At 34.7% G+C, this 18,804-nt stretch overlaps 2 protein-coding genes across 2 annotated transcripts; both read right to left on the bottom strand.

Moving 5' to 3' along the window:
* Positions 1–6,513: 6,513 nt before the first annotated feature.
* On the bottom strand, positions 6,514–9,321 carry LOC120128823. Its single transcript, XM_039146446.1, has 5 exons — positions 8,915–9,321; positions 8,615–8,723; positions 7,320–7,479; positions 6,678–6,842; positions 6,514–6,602 (listed from the first exon to the last, which is right to left on the bottom strand). The coding sequence occupies exons 1-4, from the start codon at positions 9,022–9,024 to the stop codon at positions 6,742–6,744; spliced, it is 480 nt and encodes a 159-aa protein (XP_039002377.1). The 5' UTR covers positions 9,025–9,321; the 3' UTR covers positions 6,514–6,602; positions 6,678–6,741.
* A 1,073-nt stretch (positions 9,322–10,394) lies between these two features.
* Positions 10,395–18,328, bottom strand: LOC120128926 (TBC1 domain family member 10B-like). The gene is given in 20 exon segments (XM_039146533.1): positions 10,395–10,735; positions 11,326–11,431; positions 12,119–12,249; positions 12,577–12,678; positions 12,775–12,855; positions 13,288–13,357; positions 13,595–13,656; positions 13,895–14,014; positions 14,016–14,314; positions 14,434–14,517; positions 14,657–14,749; positions 14,861–14,912; positions 15,050–15,116; positions 15,380–15,438; positions 15,518–15,569; positions 15,748–15,812; positions 15,925–16,104; positions 16,182–16,790; positions 17,073–17,142; positions 17,796–18,328. Coding segments are annotated over 20 exon segments (2,481 nt in total). The 5' UTR covers positions 17,888–18,328; the 3' UTR covers positions 10,395–10,648.
* Between the last annotated feature and the right edge of the window lie 476 nt (positions 18,329–18,804).

Raw genomic sequence — 18,804 nt, 5'->3', positions numbered from 1 at the left:
CTGACTTCAAGTTCGGCGATTAGATGGTTCATTTCAGATTCAAATCCCTTGAATATGATATTTTTCTCACCTTCAAATTTATCAAAGATGTCATTCTTCATTTCTTCTAAATCTTTGGCTCGATCCCTTTCTCTTTGCATTTCATTCATGATCTCGCGGTGTTCAGCTTTGTGTTTTATAATTCGCTCTCTTCTGTCAACCTCAAAATCTTCCATTTTCTGATTTCCTTTCTCAAGGCTTTTGAGTAGACGGCTATTCTTTCCTTTCAGATTTTCAACTCGACTTTTCTCGATGTTCAATTCTCTGGTCATCTGTACTGTTGATCGGCTCGGCCCTGATGCTTTCTGGGATTTATATAACTCCTGGTAATTTTTCTTTAATGCTCTGAATTCACCATCAACTTTTACTTTGTTTTCTCTCAATATTGCACATTGTGATGAATGAAAGTCAATGTCAACATCCAACATAGCTTTATCTCGTCTCATTTGCTCTAATTCTCTTGACCAATCTTTTCTTTCTACTTCAAACTCAGCTCTCAGGATTTCAATCTCTGATGGAACCACCTTAATGCGATCTTCCATAGAGATATCCTCAGTTTGGTCTGGTAGAGGAATATTTTCATTTTTCCTGACAGATCTCCATTCCTTATAATCAGGAGTTAGCATTTCTTTTGCTGCTTTAGCTCGGATACAAAAAGTTGTTTTCCAAGCTGTAAAGGCTTCCATGATGTTTCTTTTATAATTTTTGCTGTGGAATGCGAACTCAGATGAATGTAATCCAGCAGTGACAGGTACAAATTGACGACCTTCATACTGTCTTATGACCAGAAGTGGTGCATATCCAATTCCTCCCCACAATCCGAGCAGCATTATCCAGTTGGAATCACAACATTTGTAAAAGAATTCCCTTTGGATTTGCCACGGGGCTCGCCAAACAATGTCATTGCTTTGCAGATTTCAAAAGGCATTAATCCACATATCTTTCTTAATTTCTTTCGGCCATTCTTGCTCCAGAAATTCTTTTAATGGTGAGTAATCCGTATTAAAGCGTCGGTATGAAACCTTTTCTGTCCTCTAGAAATGGCTACGGATCCAAACATATAACAATTGGGTACACCCTGAGAATCGTCCACCTCCTAGCTTTCTACAAGCATTTAACGATCTGAAAGTCTCTGCTAGAATTGCAGAAGCATGATTAATCTTTTTTGGTAGCTGCTCAAACAAATCTACTACTGCAGCTTCAATATATCCCAATACTTTTGGGAAGATGACCATACCATACATACCCAGAGCAAAGAGATCGAATCGTACTTTAGTGTCTGGATGACTCTGAATAAGTTCTTTAATGTTGGTCCAAGCAATGCCTTCGCTTTCGCCCTTTTGTTTTGTACGGGATGCCACCCATTCTTCTCGTACTCCAGCAATCTTTGCTAATTTAACTCGAAAAGGTTGAGTTTTAATTGACTTTGAATAAATTCGATTCTCCAAAGCCCCTTCTATATGTAGCAAAGTTGTGTACTCTTCAATAGTAAGGACCAAGTCCTCTTTATTGAGAGTGAAGCAATTGTACCCGGGATTCCAGAATTGAATTAGGGCTCGAAGTAAGTCATCATTAACTTCAACATAGAGCAAATATGGGATGTCTCCGTAAGTCTGATAAAACTGCAACTTTTTGTTTGAGTCCCAACTTTCCCAAATGCTTCGCAAATCTTGCATATCATTTCTTTTTAGCGAAACTGGAGCATAACTGGCCAAGTCAGATACATAGTCATCCTGCAGACTGTCTCTTCCTTGTCTTTGTAAGTCCTCAGCCCACTGTCTTACTTCTAAGTTTAGAACTATTTGATTTGAACATTTTTTATCCATGGATGAAGGTTTTCCAATGAGACAATTAACACGAGGATCAATGCCTTTTATCCTGTATGATGCTATGCAAACAGAAAAAATAAAGAACACACAAAAATAAATGAATTAGTTTTCATAAATAAAAAAATTTAATAATAATGTCTACCTAAATATCCTTATTTAAACATGCTTTCTTCATATTTTAAATAATTTAAATTCACATGAAATTTAATCAGTAAGAAAATAAATAAGTTAGAATTCATTTCTCCTGTGTGTACACCTATTTTGGACAAAATTTCGGCATGGCTTCAGATCGGAAGAGTTTCTAGGGTTTATTATATGCAAGGTTTCAGATCTAAGAATAAAGGTACCCGAATTGTCCTTGTTAGTGCCCCCTTGGGCTATTAACCCTCAATCCTAGTCCATCACAGACTAAAGTGGATCGAGTTTAATTCGAGGGAATACACTTCTCTATGCCTGACACGGAGAATAAATTCTCACGAAGACATAGAGCATATGAACCCCGAAAGTTACTTGCTAGGTCTGACACGGAGAATAAATTCTCACGAAGACGTCGCTTTCACTCCCACTTAAAAGGGACTAACTCAATTATAGAGCTTTATGTTATGCAATGCAAGTGTTGTGTGTGAGGAGAAATGTTCAAACCTCTGACAGAAAAATAAATAATGAAATAAAATACTTACAAGTAAAATGAAATAAAAATATAAAGTGTATAAAAAATTTGAAAAGAAAGAATTATAAATTAAATATATGAATTTTTAATTTATAATTAATAGAGACAATTTATAATTGATTTTAAAAGTTTGACGGTCCCCAGCGGAGTCGCCAAGCTGTCGTAACTGGTTTTCGTCCGGAGACGAATTTTTTTTTACTCGGCAAGAAAAGTGATGTGAATAAATGGATTTTAAAATAATTTGGGAGTCGCCATCGGCCTTTTGGGTCAGGTAGGTCGAATACCTAAAAATCATCTTTTAAAAGAGTTTTTAAAAAAACATCAATTAAAAGATAAACTGATCTGCGTTTTAACCAAAAATTCATTCTTTTTAATAATAAAAAGGGATTCGTGGTCGGTTACGTTTAGGGAAGGATTAACACCCCTACAACGCCCAAAATTGGTACTTTTTAATTATAAATTGTCTCTATTATTAAAAATTCAAAATATATTTAATTTATAATCCTATTTAATTCAAATATTTTTAAGAAAATATATTAAACATAAATAAGATATTTACGTATTTAGAAATATCAGAAAAGGACTTCTAGGTGCCTTAAGAATGCTCTTTTCTTCGATATTAATAAATATTATAATAATTTAAATAAAATTTAAATTATAATTTTTTTATAATATTTAATTTTAAAATACCAGAATAGGACATCCAGTTGTATTAAGACTGCCCTTTTCTTTGATATTGAAAAATAAATAAATATTAAAATATGATAAAAAAATAATTTATGTAAAATCAAATTAAGATTTAATATAAATTATTATTGATTATATATATTTATATAATAATAATAAATATAATATTTAAATATAAACAAGTGAAATTAAAACATAAATAAATAATAATAAAAATAAAATTAGAACTATATATTTAAAAAAAGTAAAACTTTATAATGAATGAAAATATTTAAAATTAGTGACTAAATTATAATCTAATAAAACTAAATACCTAATTCGTAATTAATTATTTAAAATTACAGGGATTGAACATGTTATTTTACTCATTTATTAATTTGGTGACTAAAATAAAATTATATAAAATTCATATATCAAATTAAAATAAATTAAAAAATGTACTCGGGATTAAAAAATTAATTATTAAAACTAATGGACTAAATAAGTATTTTATCTAAAATATTTATAATTACGGTTAATGGCTAAAATATAAATAAATAAAATGTAGAGACCAAATTAAAAGGATCATAAATTTGATTTAATGACTAATATGTAAAACATATAAAATAGAGGGACTACGGACAGGGTTTAACATTTAAAAATTACACAAATAGCCCTCCCCAAAACGACGTCGTTCGGGAAGGGCTATTTAAGCTCGAAACGGCTGGCCCTTCGGGCCAGCTCTTTCATTTCTCAATTTCTCTCCTCTCTCTCGTCTCTCTCTAGCTTCCCTCATCATAGGGAAGCCGGCTACCGGGCGGCAGCCGTCTGCCGTCGTAATTCTCACCGCCGGCCACCGCATCCGGTGGCCGGAAAATTTTATTTTTATTCCACAACGTAGATCGGACCGTCCTAATGAAGGTTCCGGTGTTCCTTTCTCTTAAATATCTCCCGATCGGAGAAAATCTAGGAAAATACCTTCGGTTTTCGAAGGTTTTTGGTGACGTTTGGAGGCCGGTGGTGACTCCGATCAAGGCGTTGTCTTCCCCGGTAAGTTTCTCTCTGTCTTCTCCTTGCTTATTTTGGTATTTGTGGTTGCTGGTTTGTTCGTTTTTTCTCTTGTTGTTTTTTTTTCTTTTTTTCTTCTCTCTCTGTTGGTTGCTGTGGTTTTCTTCTCTCTGTTTTTTTTTCTTTTCAGGTTGTCAATGGCTTTATAGCCATCCCCGGTGTGGCTATCGGATCGGGTAAAAGAGTGGAGTCTGGTGAGTCACCGGACTTCCAGTGGTGACTCACCGTTGGGGCGACATGTGTGCGGCTGGAGTAGCGCTTCTGGAAGTTTCCGACGAGACGTGGCAGCGATGGAGATGGTGGGAGTAGCTGCGGCGGCCGCGTGGCCCTAGGGTATCATCACCCTAGGGTTTGGGTTGGATGAGTGTGGGCCGTTGGATCTCTCAGATCCAACGGCTGTGATGATGAGGCGGCTAGGGTTAGAGATCAAACCCTAATCTAGTTTTAGAGTTTAGTTGGGCCATCTGGATTTGTAATTGGGCCGGATAATCTAGGCCTGGTGTAATAATAATAATATTAATAAAAATAATATTAATAATAATATTAATAATAATAATAATAATATAAATAATATTAAAAAAATGAAGAAAAAAATGAGTATCTTCACCGATAATACCAAGTATAAGGCCAAACTTGCATGGATTTGATCCTGAAGATGTTAGCAGCATTAGGGCTCAAAAGAAGTGTATGAAGAATGGATCTATGGAACCGTATACATAACGTCTGCATTAACAGTGATGATAAAGAAGTTGAAGCAGATGATAGAACTATTTTCTTAACATTCTCGAAAGGATACTCGGTTTCAGAGGACAAAGTGAAAAACTTCTTCACCAGGAGGTTTGGGGAGATATTCCAGGGAATAGAGATGGGAGCAGCCTCTATATGCAAAGCTGGTGTTGGTAACAGGTTCCACACTCCACATCATTCTCAATGGTAACCCCAAAGCCAAGTTCTCTATCAATGGAAAGCACGTTTGGGCTCGAAAGTTTGTTCGCAAGTCCCCCCCACCAAGCCTCACCATCGAACACATGTTTCAACCATTTAATTATTTTTTGTTTGATAATAATAATTTATGTCCTTATTTATTTGTTAGACCAATTATTTTGATATTTCTATTTCTTACTTTCATAGAAGCGTATTTTATTATTACAAGTATTTATCGTATTAAAAAATTATTTTAATGTATGTTATAAAACTCTTCCACAACACAATCCCGTTACTCGTTTATTTTAATAAGATTGTAATATTTAAAAACATGTTACAATAATGTCATGGATTATAATCTCATCATTATCATTATCATCAGTTAATATAGAATCAGTTGGACCACTGATTCTTAATCCAACCAACTAGATTCCACTTTTTGCCTACAATATTATCAATTATAAACCTAGATTTGTATGAACCCGTATCATTTACAACAAACTAAATGGTCCTGTGACAGCAAACAAAATGGTCCCGTGGTCAGTAAAAATCAACTTCTTTGCTTTTGACTAATGACACTTTTATGAACTGCAACGAGTGACTAATGACTCTTTTATGAACTACAAAGTATACCAATTTGACAAAAATACAAACCTCTAACCAAGGGTCATAGCGACCGCTTAATGAGGTCATGAAGAGAGAACAATCTCGGCACTTATCAACACAATGATGAGCCATTCCAGGAAATCTGATTTCCTATTTTGAAGAATTTCTTGAAGAAACCTAATGTTGTGCTGCAAAAGCAGTAAGAAAGGCTTTAGGTTATGTACAATATCCAGGAAAAAACGAATATCATTGACTTCGCTTTGCACATCTGTGCTTCATATTGAATTCTCCTGTAAAAAGAACATTTCTAAGAGAGCAAATGCCATACCTCAACGAACTTCAGCTTGAAACAAGACTTGCAAATCTTTGAGTTAATTCAAATTCATCTCGTAGAAATTCCCAAATTATTGCGTATTTGGCATCCTTCCAAGCGATATCTGATCTGTTAAAAACCCAGAAAAAAAACGCATGAGCTAAATTGCAAACACCCCAAAATAGGCATTCCTATTCGTATTCTTATGCCATAATGAGATAAATTCAAAAAACAGATGATGTCAAATTAATTTGGAAGCAGTAGCCACAAAGAAAGTTCTATGCTCATGATTACATACTGGGGATCGGTACCTTCTCCGTAATGGTAAAAAATTACCTCTCGAAATGTCCGAGCTTAAGAATTACATCAGCAAGATTAGAGTTGGCCTTTCCCACTATCTGAAAAAGTTTTTTGCTATCCATGGTAAATGTTCCTGTTTTTTCCATCCCACGATTTATGTCGGTAAATTCCGCAACCATCCATCAACCTAAGGAAAAAGTTGACACGTCAAGATCAAGCTAAATGTTTAGAAAGTCTACATTGGAAATCAAATACTACACACCTGGCGCACATAGTAATCAAGAGCAATACTTTGACCAAGAACACTTCCAATGGTACGGATTCCATCAATATTCAAGAACTGCAATATTCAAGAACTGCAGCATGATGTAATCCAATCCACCTTGCATCCATGTGTTCAGAGTAGGCATCTCTCTTACCTCATACTCTGCAATGTCATAACACATCAAAGAGAAAAAACAATTAAACAAAAACTCCTTTATTGCAGTACCTTCTGCATTTATTTGTTCCTTATGAAAGCAATGGATCTAATCTCTAATAACAATTAACTGGGCATAGTGTGAAGAATGATCTAACCCAAATATGTTCAGAAAAAAAAAACTGAATGATAAACACAACATCAAATGAATGAGTTATTAAGAAGAAATCCAATGAAAATGAAAGCAATATACAAGGTTGATACCCAAACTATCTCAATTCCCATCAAAACCCATTTAACATGCTTGTAACTCGTGTGCATGTGTTGAAACATGTATACGAGAAACCAAAATGTATCTGGTGAATGCAAGCATGGGACATGCATAGCCAGGAGAGAAAGAAACTGGCAAGAAATCCAGTTTACAGAATATATATATATATATATGTATACACATTATTTTTAAAAACAAGAATTTTATGAACTCACCATCCTTTCGCATTTCAGGAAGCAATCCTGATGCATGTTTTTCAACAATTTTAAGATACTGATCCACATCACATTCACGAACATTGAACATCACGATGGAACCATACTGGAATACCACCATAAAACAGCAGTCACTTCCACTTATGAAAACACCAGGACCCTGAAACAAGGAAGTTGTCAATTCAACCACATACTTTACTAGATTACTCATACATGACAATCTAATATATATATATGAAAAGAGTCTAGAGAGTAGAGATTACTAAAATGCATGATTAGACTGATTGAGCCATTGCTTTCTAGAAAAAAAAATAGTCAAGAGTATGGAAATGCCTCATACAATGATGATCAAATCTCACATCTATTCGGAATTTTCATGCCTATTAAAATCTATCCAGAAACATTTTGACATAGAACTGTTTATAGGATGCAAACCAGATATTGTATCTGTTCCTCCAGCTGAAATTCGGTAAATTAATCTGTAAATGAAACTCAGAAGGCTTGGAGATATACGTCACTTAACTCAATTCCCAAGGGAGAGAGAAAGGGGGAATAGAACAAATTAGCGGCACACAGATGAATTGACACTGACAAATCTCAATTAAATCTGGTTTACAGCAAGAGCAAACATCATTTTTAACCGTTTAAACTAATGCATGCATTAATAATTAAGATGTTCCTTATTCTTCAACTTTTCCAATATTTCATAGCTAAGACAAATGATATTAATAAGTTCTAGGTTTATAACACTAACTAAACACTTTTCAATTTTACTCGCAATATCCCCAAATAAGTTATCCCTATAAGAAAATGGAAAAAGCTTTTCACCAACTTCCAGCATAGCGAAACCAACAGCGTCCTAACCCAACCTGAATACCTAATACATAAACAGTTAAAACCCTCTAAATAAAATGACACTCGCAACAATACATAGCAAAACCAAACTCCTCTCTTCATTGTTTTAAAGAAACCACCGGAACAACCAACTCTCAAGTTCAAGTGTTAAAATTCAATAAGCATAAACATAATCCCATTCCGAGGTTCATTGTCGGTTCATAGGCAGTTTCCACTTACCACCAATTTAAACTCCCTATCTTTTCCTAATTATCTTCTTTTTCCCACTGATAATAACAGTTATGTGAATGAAATAAATGAATAATACATAAGAAATAAAGTGACACCAGTGATTAGAAGTCATTTAAGAAGAAACTATCGTCATAAAACATAGTTGTAGTTGATTAGAGTAAGTGTTCTTAGCTCTCAACAGCAAAATAAATTTGTCAAAATCGACTTTCAGGAGAGCTAGCAAGATCACCAAACTTAAGAACTACATAATTAGTCATTCGTGATGTCGGCGGTATAAAATTCTGCTTGTTCTGCTCCACCAGTCCTGTCAAATCCACACTACACCCGAAAAGGAAAAAGTTCATTTAATTAAAGCGTATAATATGCTTTAAGCATCAGAATGCAGAAGTTCTAATATTTTCCCCAATAGACAACGCCAAAAATCAAAGCTTTTGCGAACAAGGTGGTTCTAATGATGTTCCACTGGCCACTAAAAACCAATAGTTAATCGTAAAAAAAATTACAATAACCTGGTGGAGAAAAAATAGGCTCGAACTGGAATTGAGCGTTTAGTGACTTCTTCCACCGCTCCATCGCCGACTTCCGAGGAAGAAACCGCCTCGTTCCAATCAACCGCCATTTCCGGCTGCGGGGTCGGGAACGAGGAAATGCATCTGGAGGCGATACTTCGGCTGGCGTTGCCGAAGCCGCCGCCGTTGAAGGTCCATAGGATGATGGTGGAGGGTGATGACGTGGCGGTTAAGCGTAGGGTTTTAGAGGGGGTGAAGAAGAAAGAGGAAGATCGGGGTCTAGGGAGAGGGGAAGAGAGAGATAGTAAGAGTATGGCAGCGTTTGGGTGCTGGTTGTACGGACGGGGAAAGAAGGGAGTTGGCGAATTGAGCGCCACATTTCTTTTTCCTTTAGACGAACAGGCCGTTCCAATTCTGGTTTTGCCATTTTATCATGCCAGCATCACTTTATAAACCTCTTAATAATTTGTTTTATTTTTAAAATTTGAAGTTAATTTATTTGATTGTTTTTCATATGACCCTCTTAATAATTGAATTGGATTTCAATTTTTACATGAATTAGATAAAAATGAACACCAAATATTAAGTTTTTTAGTAGACTTTTCTAATTATTCTAATGAGTTAAGTTTTATTATTATTTAATTATATGATTCTATTTTATTGAATGAATAAATTAGATTTTAAAAAAAATTGTGCATGAATATATATCCTTATAATCTTACACTATAAATCAAATATAAATTAGTCAAAAGGAAATTACAACCAACGCCTTAATCTATGTCCTATTAGAAAACGTTGGACAGAAATGTCCAACACGCTTAAAAAAATTGTAATTCCCCATTTTTAATTAAACAGCAAATAAGGTATTAATATAAATTAATTTATTAATATAACTTTGAAAATGGAAGCCCAAAACAAATCTCGGCTTAATGATATTGATCATTAAAGCACAAACCATTCTTTACAGCAGACCATATGCACATGCAAGATGGACAAACATTAATATATACATAAACATATATTTGATTAGTCTAGACTGCTTACAGGTGGTAGTATATGTTTTGAAGACTCTTAATTATTTAATAATAAAAGTTTAAATATTTGATAATAAAAGTTTAAATACTCTGCAATCTCTGGCACTTAAACTTAGGATGTCTAAGTATAATAATACTAATTCTTTTAACCACAAAGGTAACATGGTTTGTGCACAAACATTGATATATTTAAAACAAAAGAACTGTGAAATTTTGATTTTATTTAACAGGGGCAACCCTTGTTTACAAAAATAAAGAAGATTTATACATATGAAAGAATTAAATCTTTGGTTCAAATTGATTATATCCCCGAATCTTATAAAAAAAATGAATATCATCTTAAAACTGAGTTGGTTTAGAGATGTGGATTGGGTTGGTCCTTCCGCTCCAAGAATGAGAAGGGGGAAATGAACATGACTTGCATCTCAGAATCGAATCCCTTGCAGCTTATGATTTGAGTCAAGGGAAAAATGGGTTTATATATTTTCAGATTTACAATCATCTCCGGTCCCAGGTTATTTACAAGAGACAAATGACGGTGTAGAAGAAAAATTATATACAAGAGATCAATGAATGTAAGAATTGAAGTGAAGGCAGCAAATGAAGGATACATATGCAGTTAGTTATTTACATGACAAACTGGCAATCGTTTCACTCCTTACCTTGAACTTCGGTGTCATGTGCATTGGGATCAGTGCAGTTATTTTCTGTAGCCTGTGTCTTTCTTCTGGGCTTCGATATTCTGATCCTCACTAGAGGACTTCCCATCAGAGTTACTGATCTTTCCCTGTTTTGTTCAATCAGTAGTATAAACAATCTCAGCAATCATACCGACTTCAACTTCAAAAGTAAATCATTATGAACTTAGTAAAGTAAAGCATACTTAATACCAACCAAATTTTGTCAGAAAATACTAACAGTGTCAATGATTAGACTAAACGTTTTAAATAAAAAAAAATAAAGAGAACTTAATTTCTAACTTTTGAAGTACACATACTAAATCTCAAACTCTACCAAAGTACAGGGACTGACAACAGATTTTGAAGAACAAACTACAGTTAAAATGTAAAGGACAAAAATATTTCTCTAGATTGATTGTTTCTCAGTTGCTACGTTAGATTCTTTATTTTTGTTTGTCTCCAACATCTGCGTCCAATATAATTTCAGATATGAATATGGAGATATGATCATACAGATAAACAATTTTTTTATATAAAAAAACTGAACATACTTGTATCAAGCTCATACTCTCATCTGAATTTCCAGTAACATAGCTTAGTTGTGCCAATTGTTAAGCCACCACAGCAGTTTAATAAAGCAGAATAATCATCTGATCATCCACAACTTCTAAGAACATAAAAGTGTGTGAAAAGTAACCTTGATCATGTCACGCAAGTTGGCTACAAATGGTCGAGCAAGTAGATTGATCTTGCTGGCGGATATCTCTAGCTTCTTGCGCAGTGGTGAATCTGGCCGAGATGATCTACCAGCCAATACTTGTTAGCGGGAGATCACTTCAAAAGCATGATGAGCTCAAAAAGAAAACAGAGGCTCATAATATATTTTAGTGTAAATAATGGGCTGAAAATTAAAGCTTTTTTCTTTTCTTTCTTTCTGTTCTTTGTTAAGTTGTTGGAAAGAGGGTGGGTAATGAAAAAGGGAAACAAAAACTACTAACGCAATGGAAAGACCAAAGCTTTTGAAAGTTGTTACCAAAAAATTAGGAAAGAGAGATACCCCTACCCGCAACATATACGCACATCAAGCCAATAGAATGTAAATTTCAGACTCTGGTTTTTAATTCAATTGGTTGAATCAGATGATTCAATCGATCATTTTTGGGAATTTTTAAAACATAGATTATTAAAAATTAATTAGAATTTTCAAAAATTAAGGAAAATAAAATAAAACCCCAAACAGTTAGGAAATTTTATATTTACAAAAAGCAAAAGATGAACATGAACCAAAATATAATGGAAAAGCCTGATTTTTGTGTTTTAAAAAAATTTAAAAAAAAAATCACTTGTACCGGTTTTGCTAGTTTTTAACCGGTTTCAGGCGGTTCCCTAATTTTTTTAGTTCAACTATAGAGAGCCGGCCAATCCGGTCTGGATTTTTTATCCGCAACAAAATGTTTTTTAATATTTGAACTTGAGTGTCAACCACACACCGTGGAGAAAGAGAAGGTTGATTTTTACTTTTCCTAGACTGGAACTGTAAGGTAGCCTCTAACATTGATTCTGCCAGTACCACTCTTTTCTCCATTTCATCAAGTTTAGTAATGGCCTCTTCATATTTTTCCTGCATTAACGTAAACGTTGACTCCAAAAGCAGAGATTGGACGAAGAAAAATGCATATTATATTTGCTAACTTTTCTCCATAAAAATGTTATAACTCAAAACAATGTTAGTTTCCTCAGCAATGTAAGTTTTGATGGGAAGTTTATTGTGGAGAAAAAAAAGATAACTTTTGTACTTAGTAAAAGATGATTTGTTTATAGTTTGAAACCATTGACATAAAGCAAAATGAAATACTATTGCTAATATTCAGGATTGAAGAGAAAAATTTAGAAAATATTTACCGACAAAATTACATTAAAAAACAGGAATTTTTATCGCACTGTGCACCTGAAGCACTTCAACAGAATATCTTTGTCCAGCTGCATCTTGTTCAGCGAACATGCGAGCATCTTCTGTTTCCTTTTGATCTTGCTCCACACGCATTAAAACCTATGAAATTAGTAACAGATTTCATTATCATTGAGACTGTATATCAAGAGAAGAAGATGATCTTCATACTCTTGAACACGAGGAAAATAAATCAACCTGAAGCATTCCATTTTCTTGTTCAAGCTTCTGAGAGAGTGCCTCACGAAGCTCGTCAACTTCTTGCTCTAGTTGCTCCACCTAAAGATGAAAAGCAGATATTCAGTACACAATTTATTCATCTGAAGAAAACAACTAGCAACTTTCAAGTCAGAAAAATACTCTCATCAAAACATATAGGTATGATTCTGGCATGAGTCATGAAAACCAGAAACACAGATTTCTTAGACGGTTGAGGCAATAGCATTAATCAAATTGTATATTAAAGTAGCTAGAGATAGAATGCACGTTGAGAATCTAACATGAAATTTCATGAAGATGCCCAAGGAGCCAGGTAAAAGCAATAAAAGCAAGCAAAATATGTTGCATGATGGGAATGTGTGAATGACATTGTTTACTAATTATATCAAGAACAAATTAGTAGTTGACTGTAAATTTTAGCAAATTGAACAATAATTAAAGAATTATATTAATGTTAACTGAACTGTCAATATTAAAGATATTCCTGTTTACCCTAGCACTTAATTGGCGTCGGTTGTCCTGCTTAACCATCTCCATCAATGCCGTCTCCAGCGCCTCAGACCTGACACAAGTGAGGAAATCAGAGTCATATTTTCCATGGGATTTTTAGGCATAAGATAGAAGATTATTTCAAATTAAATCACACATAAATTCAAGCATAAAATGCTATTAAATATTTGGATATATCCAATTTATAAAACATTAGGGCACAGCAAAGATATCAATCGTTATAAAAGAGGTAAGAGCAAGTGAGTAACAGATCTTCAAACTACGAACATAAGTACATTAAATTATTAACCTGAAGACAGCTGAACTTTTCTCTTCCAGCAACCTGCACAACCGAGCCTTTAATCCTACAGCCTGCGTGTGATTGTTTATAATAAATTAAGACCGAAACATCATAAAACAGCACAACAGAATCTCCTGCATGAACATAAGGCAGCAAAATACATTTTTGAGTATGATGTAGCTTACTGCCTCCTCAACTTGCCCAATGAAGATAAATCAGTAGTAATCAGACAAATACCATACCCTATAAACATTTTGTTTGGTCCGTAATGAAATATCATATCGATTAAGAGGAGAAACTATACACTACCTGCTGTTGAAGATCTGGAACAGGATTCGGCTTAGCATCTCCTGCCGAACTACTAAGAACTTCATCCACATTAATTGAATCAGAATCTGTACGAGAGAAATTCTCATTAGTTTTTTAATCAACCAGTTGTGTTATTTGTTTCTGTAAGCAGCAAGTTAGGATCATGCTTAAAACCATATAACTTAGATGCCAGGCCCTGAGATTTCTTCCAAATTTGAAGCCCCCTTATTCTTTCATCAACTGCAGCTTTTACATATGACCGATGCTTCTCTCTTAACTCACATAATGCTTGTTCATTTACATTTTGGTAACCCATACAAGCTGTCAATACGAGTTGACTACTGTCAAATGTTGAGCTAACCAATGATTGTAGCAAAGTAACTGCATCTCCCGCATCCTTAGTTGTAAGTAGTGCAGGGCCTGTAAAATAATTAGGTTACATTTTGTAGATTAAAACAGTAATTCAGTCACAATTTTAAGGCTTCAATTACCCAAAAGAAATCATAAAATTCCAAATTCTATTGTCTTTTACCCCATACCATAAAACTCTATAAGAGCAAGTGCTGTCCTAAAAAGCATAACACGATTTCCTTCAAACAAGAACACATCCCAGATTCGAAGCACTGTAATGAGGACAAATCCATCAGGAATCTTGTAAATAAGCATTGGTTATTCCAATTATTAATAAGTAGTAAAACATCAGTAAAATGACAACAAAGGCACCCATTAAATATTGCTAAAGGACATGGCATGGAACCTGACCACTTTCCCATGGAAGCATGTTCATAAAAATGGAAAGGAACCACGGTGCAGTAACCCAAGCCACTTGAACTCCCAGGTGATCTAGATGATTGACTGCAATAAGCATAAATTGTAATCATAAACTGCCTGCCCAGAAAACATAATGTAAAGAGAACATCTGAAAAAATTGAAACACAACAAAGAACAAATATTGAAAAGACACACCAAATTTTGGAAATCTCTCAAGCACCAACTCCTCAAAAACAAGTTGGTCAACCTAACAAAAGGTCACAATGTTACTAAGATAGATCTAGCATAATTATTTCATCATCGACTTTAAGAATCTTATTTAGGAGAAGCAGATAGTATAAACCAATCAACAAAGAGAAAAAGGAGCAATGCAAAAATATTTACCTGAGACTCAATCATTTCCTCTGAGAAATAGCCATCAAAATACTCATCAATAATTCCCATCAAAGTCCTGAAGTATATACCACAACTTGAAGAATATAAAACCAACTGTGCACTTAATTTTAAAAATTAAATGATATGCTTGCAATTAAAAGTAGAGAACCTGCACCAAATAAACAAGACAAGAAAACATGCAAATAATAGGGATAACAAAAACTATAATGCTCCAGCAACAAAATATGATCTGCTCTGTAACCTTAAGAAAAATGAATTTCACAAAACAATATATACTGGATTTGCAAGGAATTTTCACATCCGAGTCTCTCTACCTACCAGAATGCATTTTCTTCAGGCATCAAAAGGAGTAACAAGGCAGCAAAGAAATTCATGGCCTGCATGAGAAAACACTTAAACCAAAAAACCAAAACACTGCAACCACGATCATAGCTAACATATTTCTGAACCTAGTACCTGGCAGTATCCCACCGAGGGGTTATGTCGAGCATAGGCTGTAAGTAACCGTCTCAAAGCATTTCTACCATCACCATCCAGAGCGGGATGACCAGGGAATGATGGCCTGCAGAGAAACACTTAAACCAAAAAACCAAAACACTGCAACCACGATCATAGCTAACATATTTCTGAACCTAGTACCTGGCAGTATCCCACCGAGGGGTTATGTCGCATAGGCTGTAAGTAACCGTCTCAAAGCATTTCTACCATCACCATCCAGAGCGGGATGACCAGGGAATGTTCGCGGCAAATCCTGTTTTTAGAACCACCAATTCCGAATCTCAAACTAATAACACCAAAAAAAGGTAGCACCTACTGCCAGAAAACTAATATGTAATTCAAATTCAAACTGCACAGGGAACAACCTTCTCAATCTGCTCCTTCCATTTCTCATGCCCACATATGGACTTGGTGGTTAAACCCTTACTATCTGACTGGAAGCTCTCTTGATTGGTGTTATTGGCAGCGCTAGTTTCATTAGCAAGCAGATCCTGGTAGTAGTTCTCTACTCGGCGTGTCCTTACACCAACAAAGGCTTGCCAAATCTGTAATGACCAAGATCATATGAGAGAGAGATAAAGAGAAAGAGAGAGAGAGAGAGAGAGGATTATCAAATTCATACCTCTCCCCTAAGAGTCATCGGTACTCCACCACGAACGAGAACTTCCAACTCTTCTTTCCAGGGATGCAAAGATTTTGTAGAAGCTGCACTTGGAGCAGCGCCTCTTATGGGGTCTATGCTGTCAATTGAAGGGGCATCCTGATGATGGTCAGCATCATAAAATTCATCCTCAGAATCCTCCTCTGATGCTCCTCTTGTAACTCTAGCATCTTCTACAGGAGATAATGGTTTTGCTTGACCGGTTTCTTGCTCTTCTTTTGATAAACTACCTTTCTTATTTACACGATCACTCATCATATCTTCAATGGCCCAAAGGGATGGTCTAATTTCAGTCCATATTTTGGTCCGGTGATCTCTTTTCTCAGGTGTATACAGCACCTTCTCTTTTTCTGTATCATCATCCTCGGATAGACTATCAGAACCAGACTTATTTTTGTGTAAATTGTCTCTGTCTCCCTTTTGTGATTCACTGTTCCCATCCTCTGGAACGTCAATGTGTGAGACCTGCTTTCCTTCCTCCAAGGAATTGTCGTTGATAGGCAGTCCAGCAGACTCTGCTTGACGTTCCAAGAAATCATTCCACCTACATGATCTTTCCTCCTCTTCTTCCTAAAGTCATAAAGCCCTTTATTAATCCTAGTTGAAATTACTTTGATCCAAATTCAATTACCAAAAAACTAGTCAAAAAGACTAAATCAAAGTTCTGACTTCAGAGTTTGTAATACTTTAGGACCCATAAGGCCATAACGATGTGGAAGAGAGAGAGGTTGGAAAAGATTCAATATTAACCAAGATACATGAGTTGGAAACAAATGGAAATAAAATCAGCAGAAAGAACGCAATGAGCTTAAAACAAAAAGCAATAAACGCAGTAACAGTCAAGAAAAATACCTTGTAGATATTAGCATATTCTAGGTATCTTTGTACAAGCTGAGGTCTCACAGAAAATCCATATAAATCCCTATCAACAATAAAAGCTTTAATAACCCCCCAAAAGTTCAACAAGCATTCAACTTAACAGAAGATTACTATTCTTCCATAAAATAAAAATAATGATAAAAATCAGCAGATTATTCCACACAGAGAAAAAACTTAAAAGAAAGATTGTTATTTCCACAACATTCTAAGGAAAACGTTACTTAAACTTGCATTAAGCCTCCAAAGCATTGCTTGCCGAGTTGCCCTATTAACCAAAACTTATCAAATTCAAAACGATACAACTCACTGCAAAACAAAACCTATAGCAAAAAATAAGCAAAAGCATCAAACTAAAAGCTAAATGTAAGTTAATCAATAAATAACTCCAATTTACCCGCAATCGACTTCTAGACATTGCCTACTTACGGCACGAAATAGTCTACTTTCCATTATCACTAGTTTCCAATCAATTTACAGAAAATAAAACCAGGTTTCATGAAGGCTTTTCTCAATGAAAGATCACAAACTCTAAAAACGTTTACCCGAATAAAAAACAATAAATTAAATCGCTAGCAACAAGATAGAAAATTCGTCATTTACCAAACCAAATTGTGATGGAATTCAATAAGATCGTCAAAACTAAAAAAAAAGAAGCATGAAAAAGGAAAATTCAATCACAATCGAGCTTGAATTTACCTGAAATCGGCACCCGAAGATTGCCGAGTTGCAGTAGAAAACACCATGTGCTCATATTTTCCCTCGATTTTTGCAAAATAATTAAATCGCATTTTGCATTATCAAATCCAAATCAATAATCACGGGTTAAAAAGGGGAATAAAAAAGGTCAAAATATTTTCACTAAAAACAAGGGAGGGGAAAAAGGGAATCCGATCGTAACTGTCATAGGTCGAGAAAGAATTCGACGGGACACGTGGCGACAGAAGCGTACCTATTGTGTTCGGCTTTAATGGTGGTGGTTGTTGCAGGGGTAGTGGCGGGGGATGTCATTTGTTGCAGTGATGATGTGGATGGATATGATTGGTCTGTGAGATCTCCAGGATGACAACGTCGGGTAAGAGGATCCTTCGGAGAGTTTTGTGCTGCGTTTGCCTGAATTTCTGCAACGGAAGGGAAGAATCGAAGATAAAATGAAGGAGAGAAAGGGAAACAAGAGAAGGAGGGAGAACGCAGGGAAAGACGGGCATGCGCATGCAAAAAAGGGAAGAGTTTGCGTCACGTCATTACCACGTGAATGATTTCTTAAACACCGTGATAAATGATCGGTTGGATTTTGATTTTCTATTTAAATCATTGCATCGAATTATTTACTTATTTTATTTTTTTAGAAAGTATTGTTTATACTAATCAATAGATATTTAAAAAAAATAAGAAAATGTAAAATTGAATTCATACCAATTTCAGCTGATTTTTTTTTGGAAATTTATAGAAATAAATAGATTGATTCTCAATATAGCCGTTTAATTTTATGGATTTAATTTGATTTTTACAACAACGAATTTCAGTCAAATATAAAATAATAATTAATCAGTTTTTCGAAAAAAAAAATTAGATAATAAGTCTTAAAAATTCTTTGAATCAGATAAGCATAACGATAAGAACAAAAAGAAAAGTTGGAGCTTCAAATTAGTCAAACATGAAAGATTATTTAAAAATTATCAACTGAAAATTACTGTTATTATTTTAG

Source organism: Hibiscus syriacus, unplaced genomic scaffold, assembly GCF_006381635.1.
Source record: "Hibiscus syriacus cultivar Baekdansim isolate YM2019G1 unplaced genomic scaffold, ASM638163v2 tig00110482_pilon, whole genome shotgun sequence".
NCBI classification, from domain to species: domain Eukaryota; kingdom Viridiplantae; phylum Streptophyta; class Magnoliopsida; order Malvales; family Malvaceae; genus Hibiscus; species Hibiscus syriacus.
Note: the sequence above shows the minus strand (reverse complement) of the source record. Positions and strands in the feature narration are given on the sequence as shown.

Excerpts from the sequence above, each read along its gene's own strand:
- LOC120128823 (XM_039146446.1), bottom strand. The coding sequence starts at position 9,024 with ATGGCGGTTGATTGGAACGAGGCGGTTTCTTCCTCGGAAGTCGGCGAT. Across the intron at positions 8,724-8,914 it reads GCCTATTTTTTCTCCACCAG|TGTGGATTTGACAGGACTGG; the intron begins GTTATTGTAATT and ends TTTCGGGTGTAG. Across the intron at positions 6,843-7,319 it reads TCCTGAAATGCGAAAGGATG|AGTATGAGGTAAGAGAGATG; the intron begins GTGAGTTCATAA and ends ATGACATTGCAG.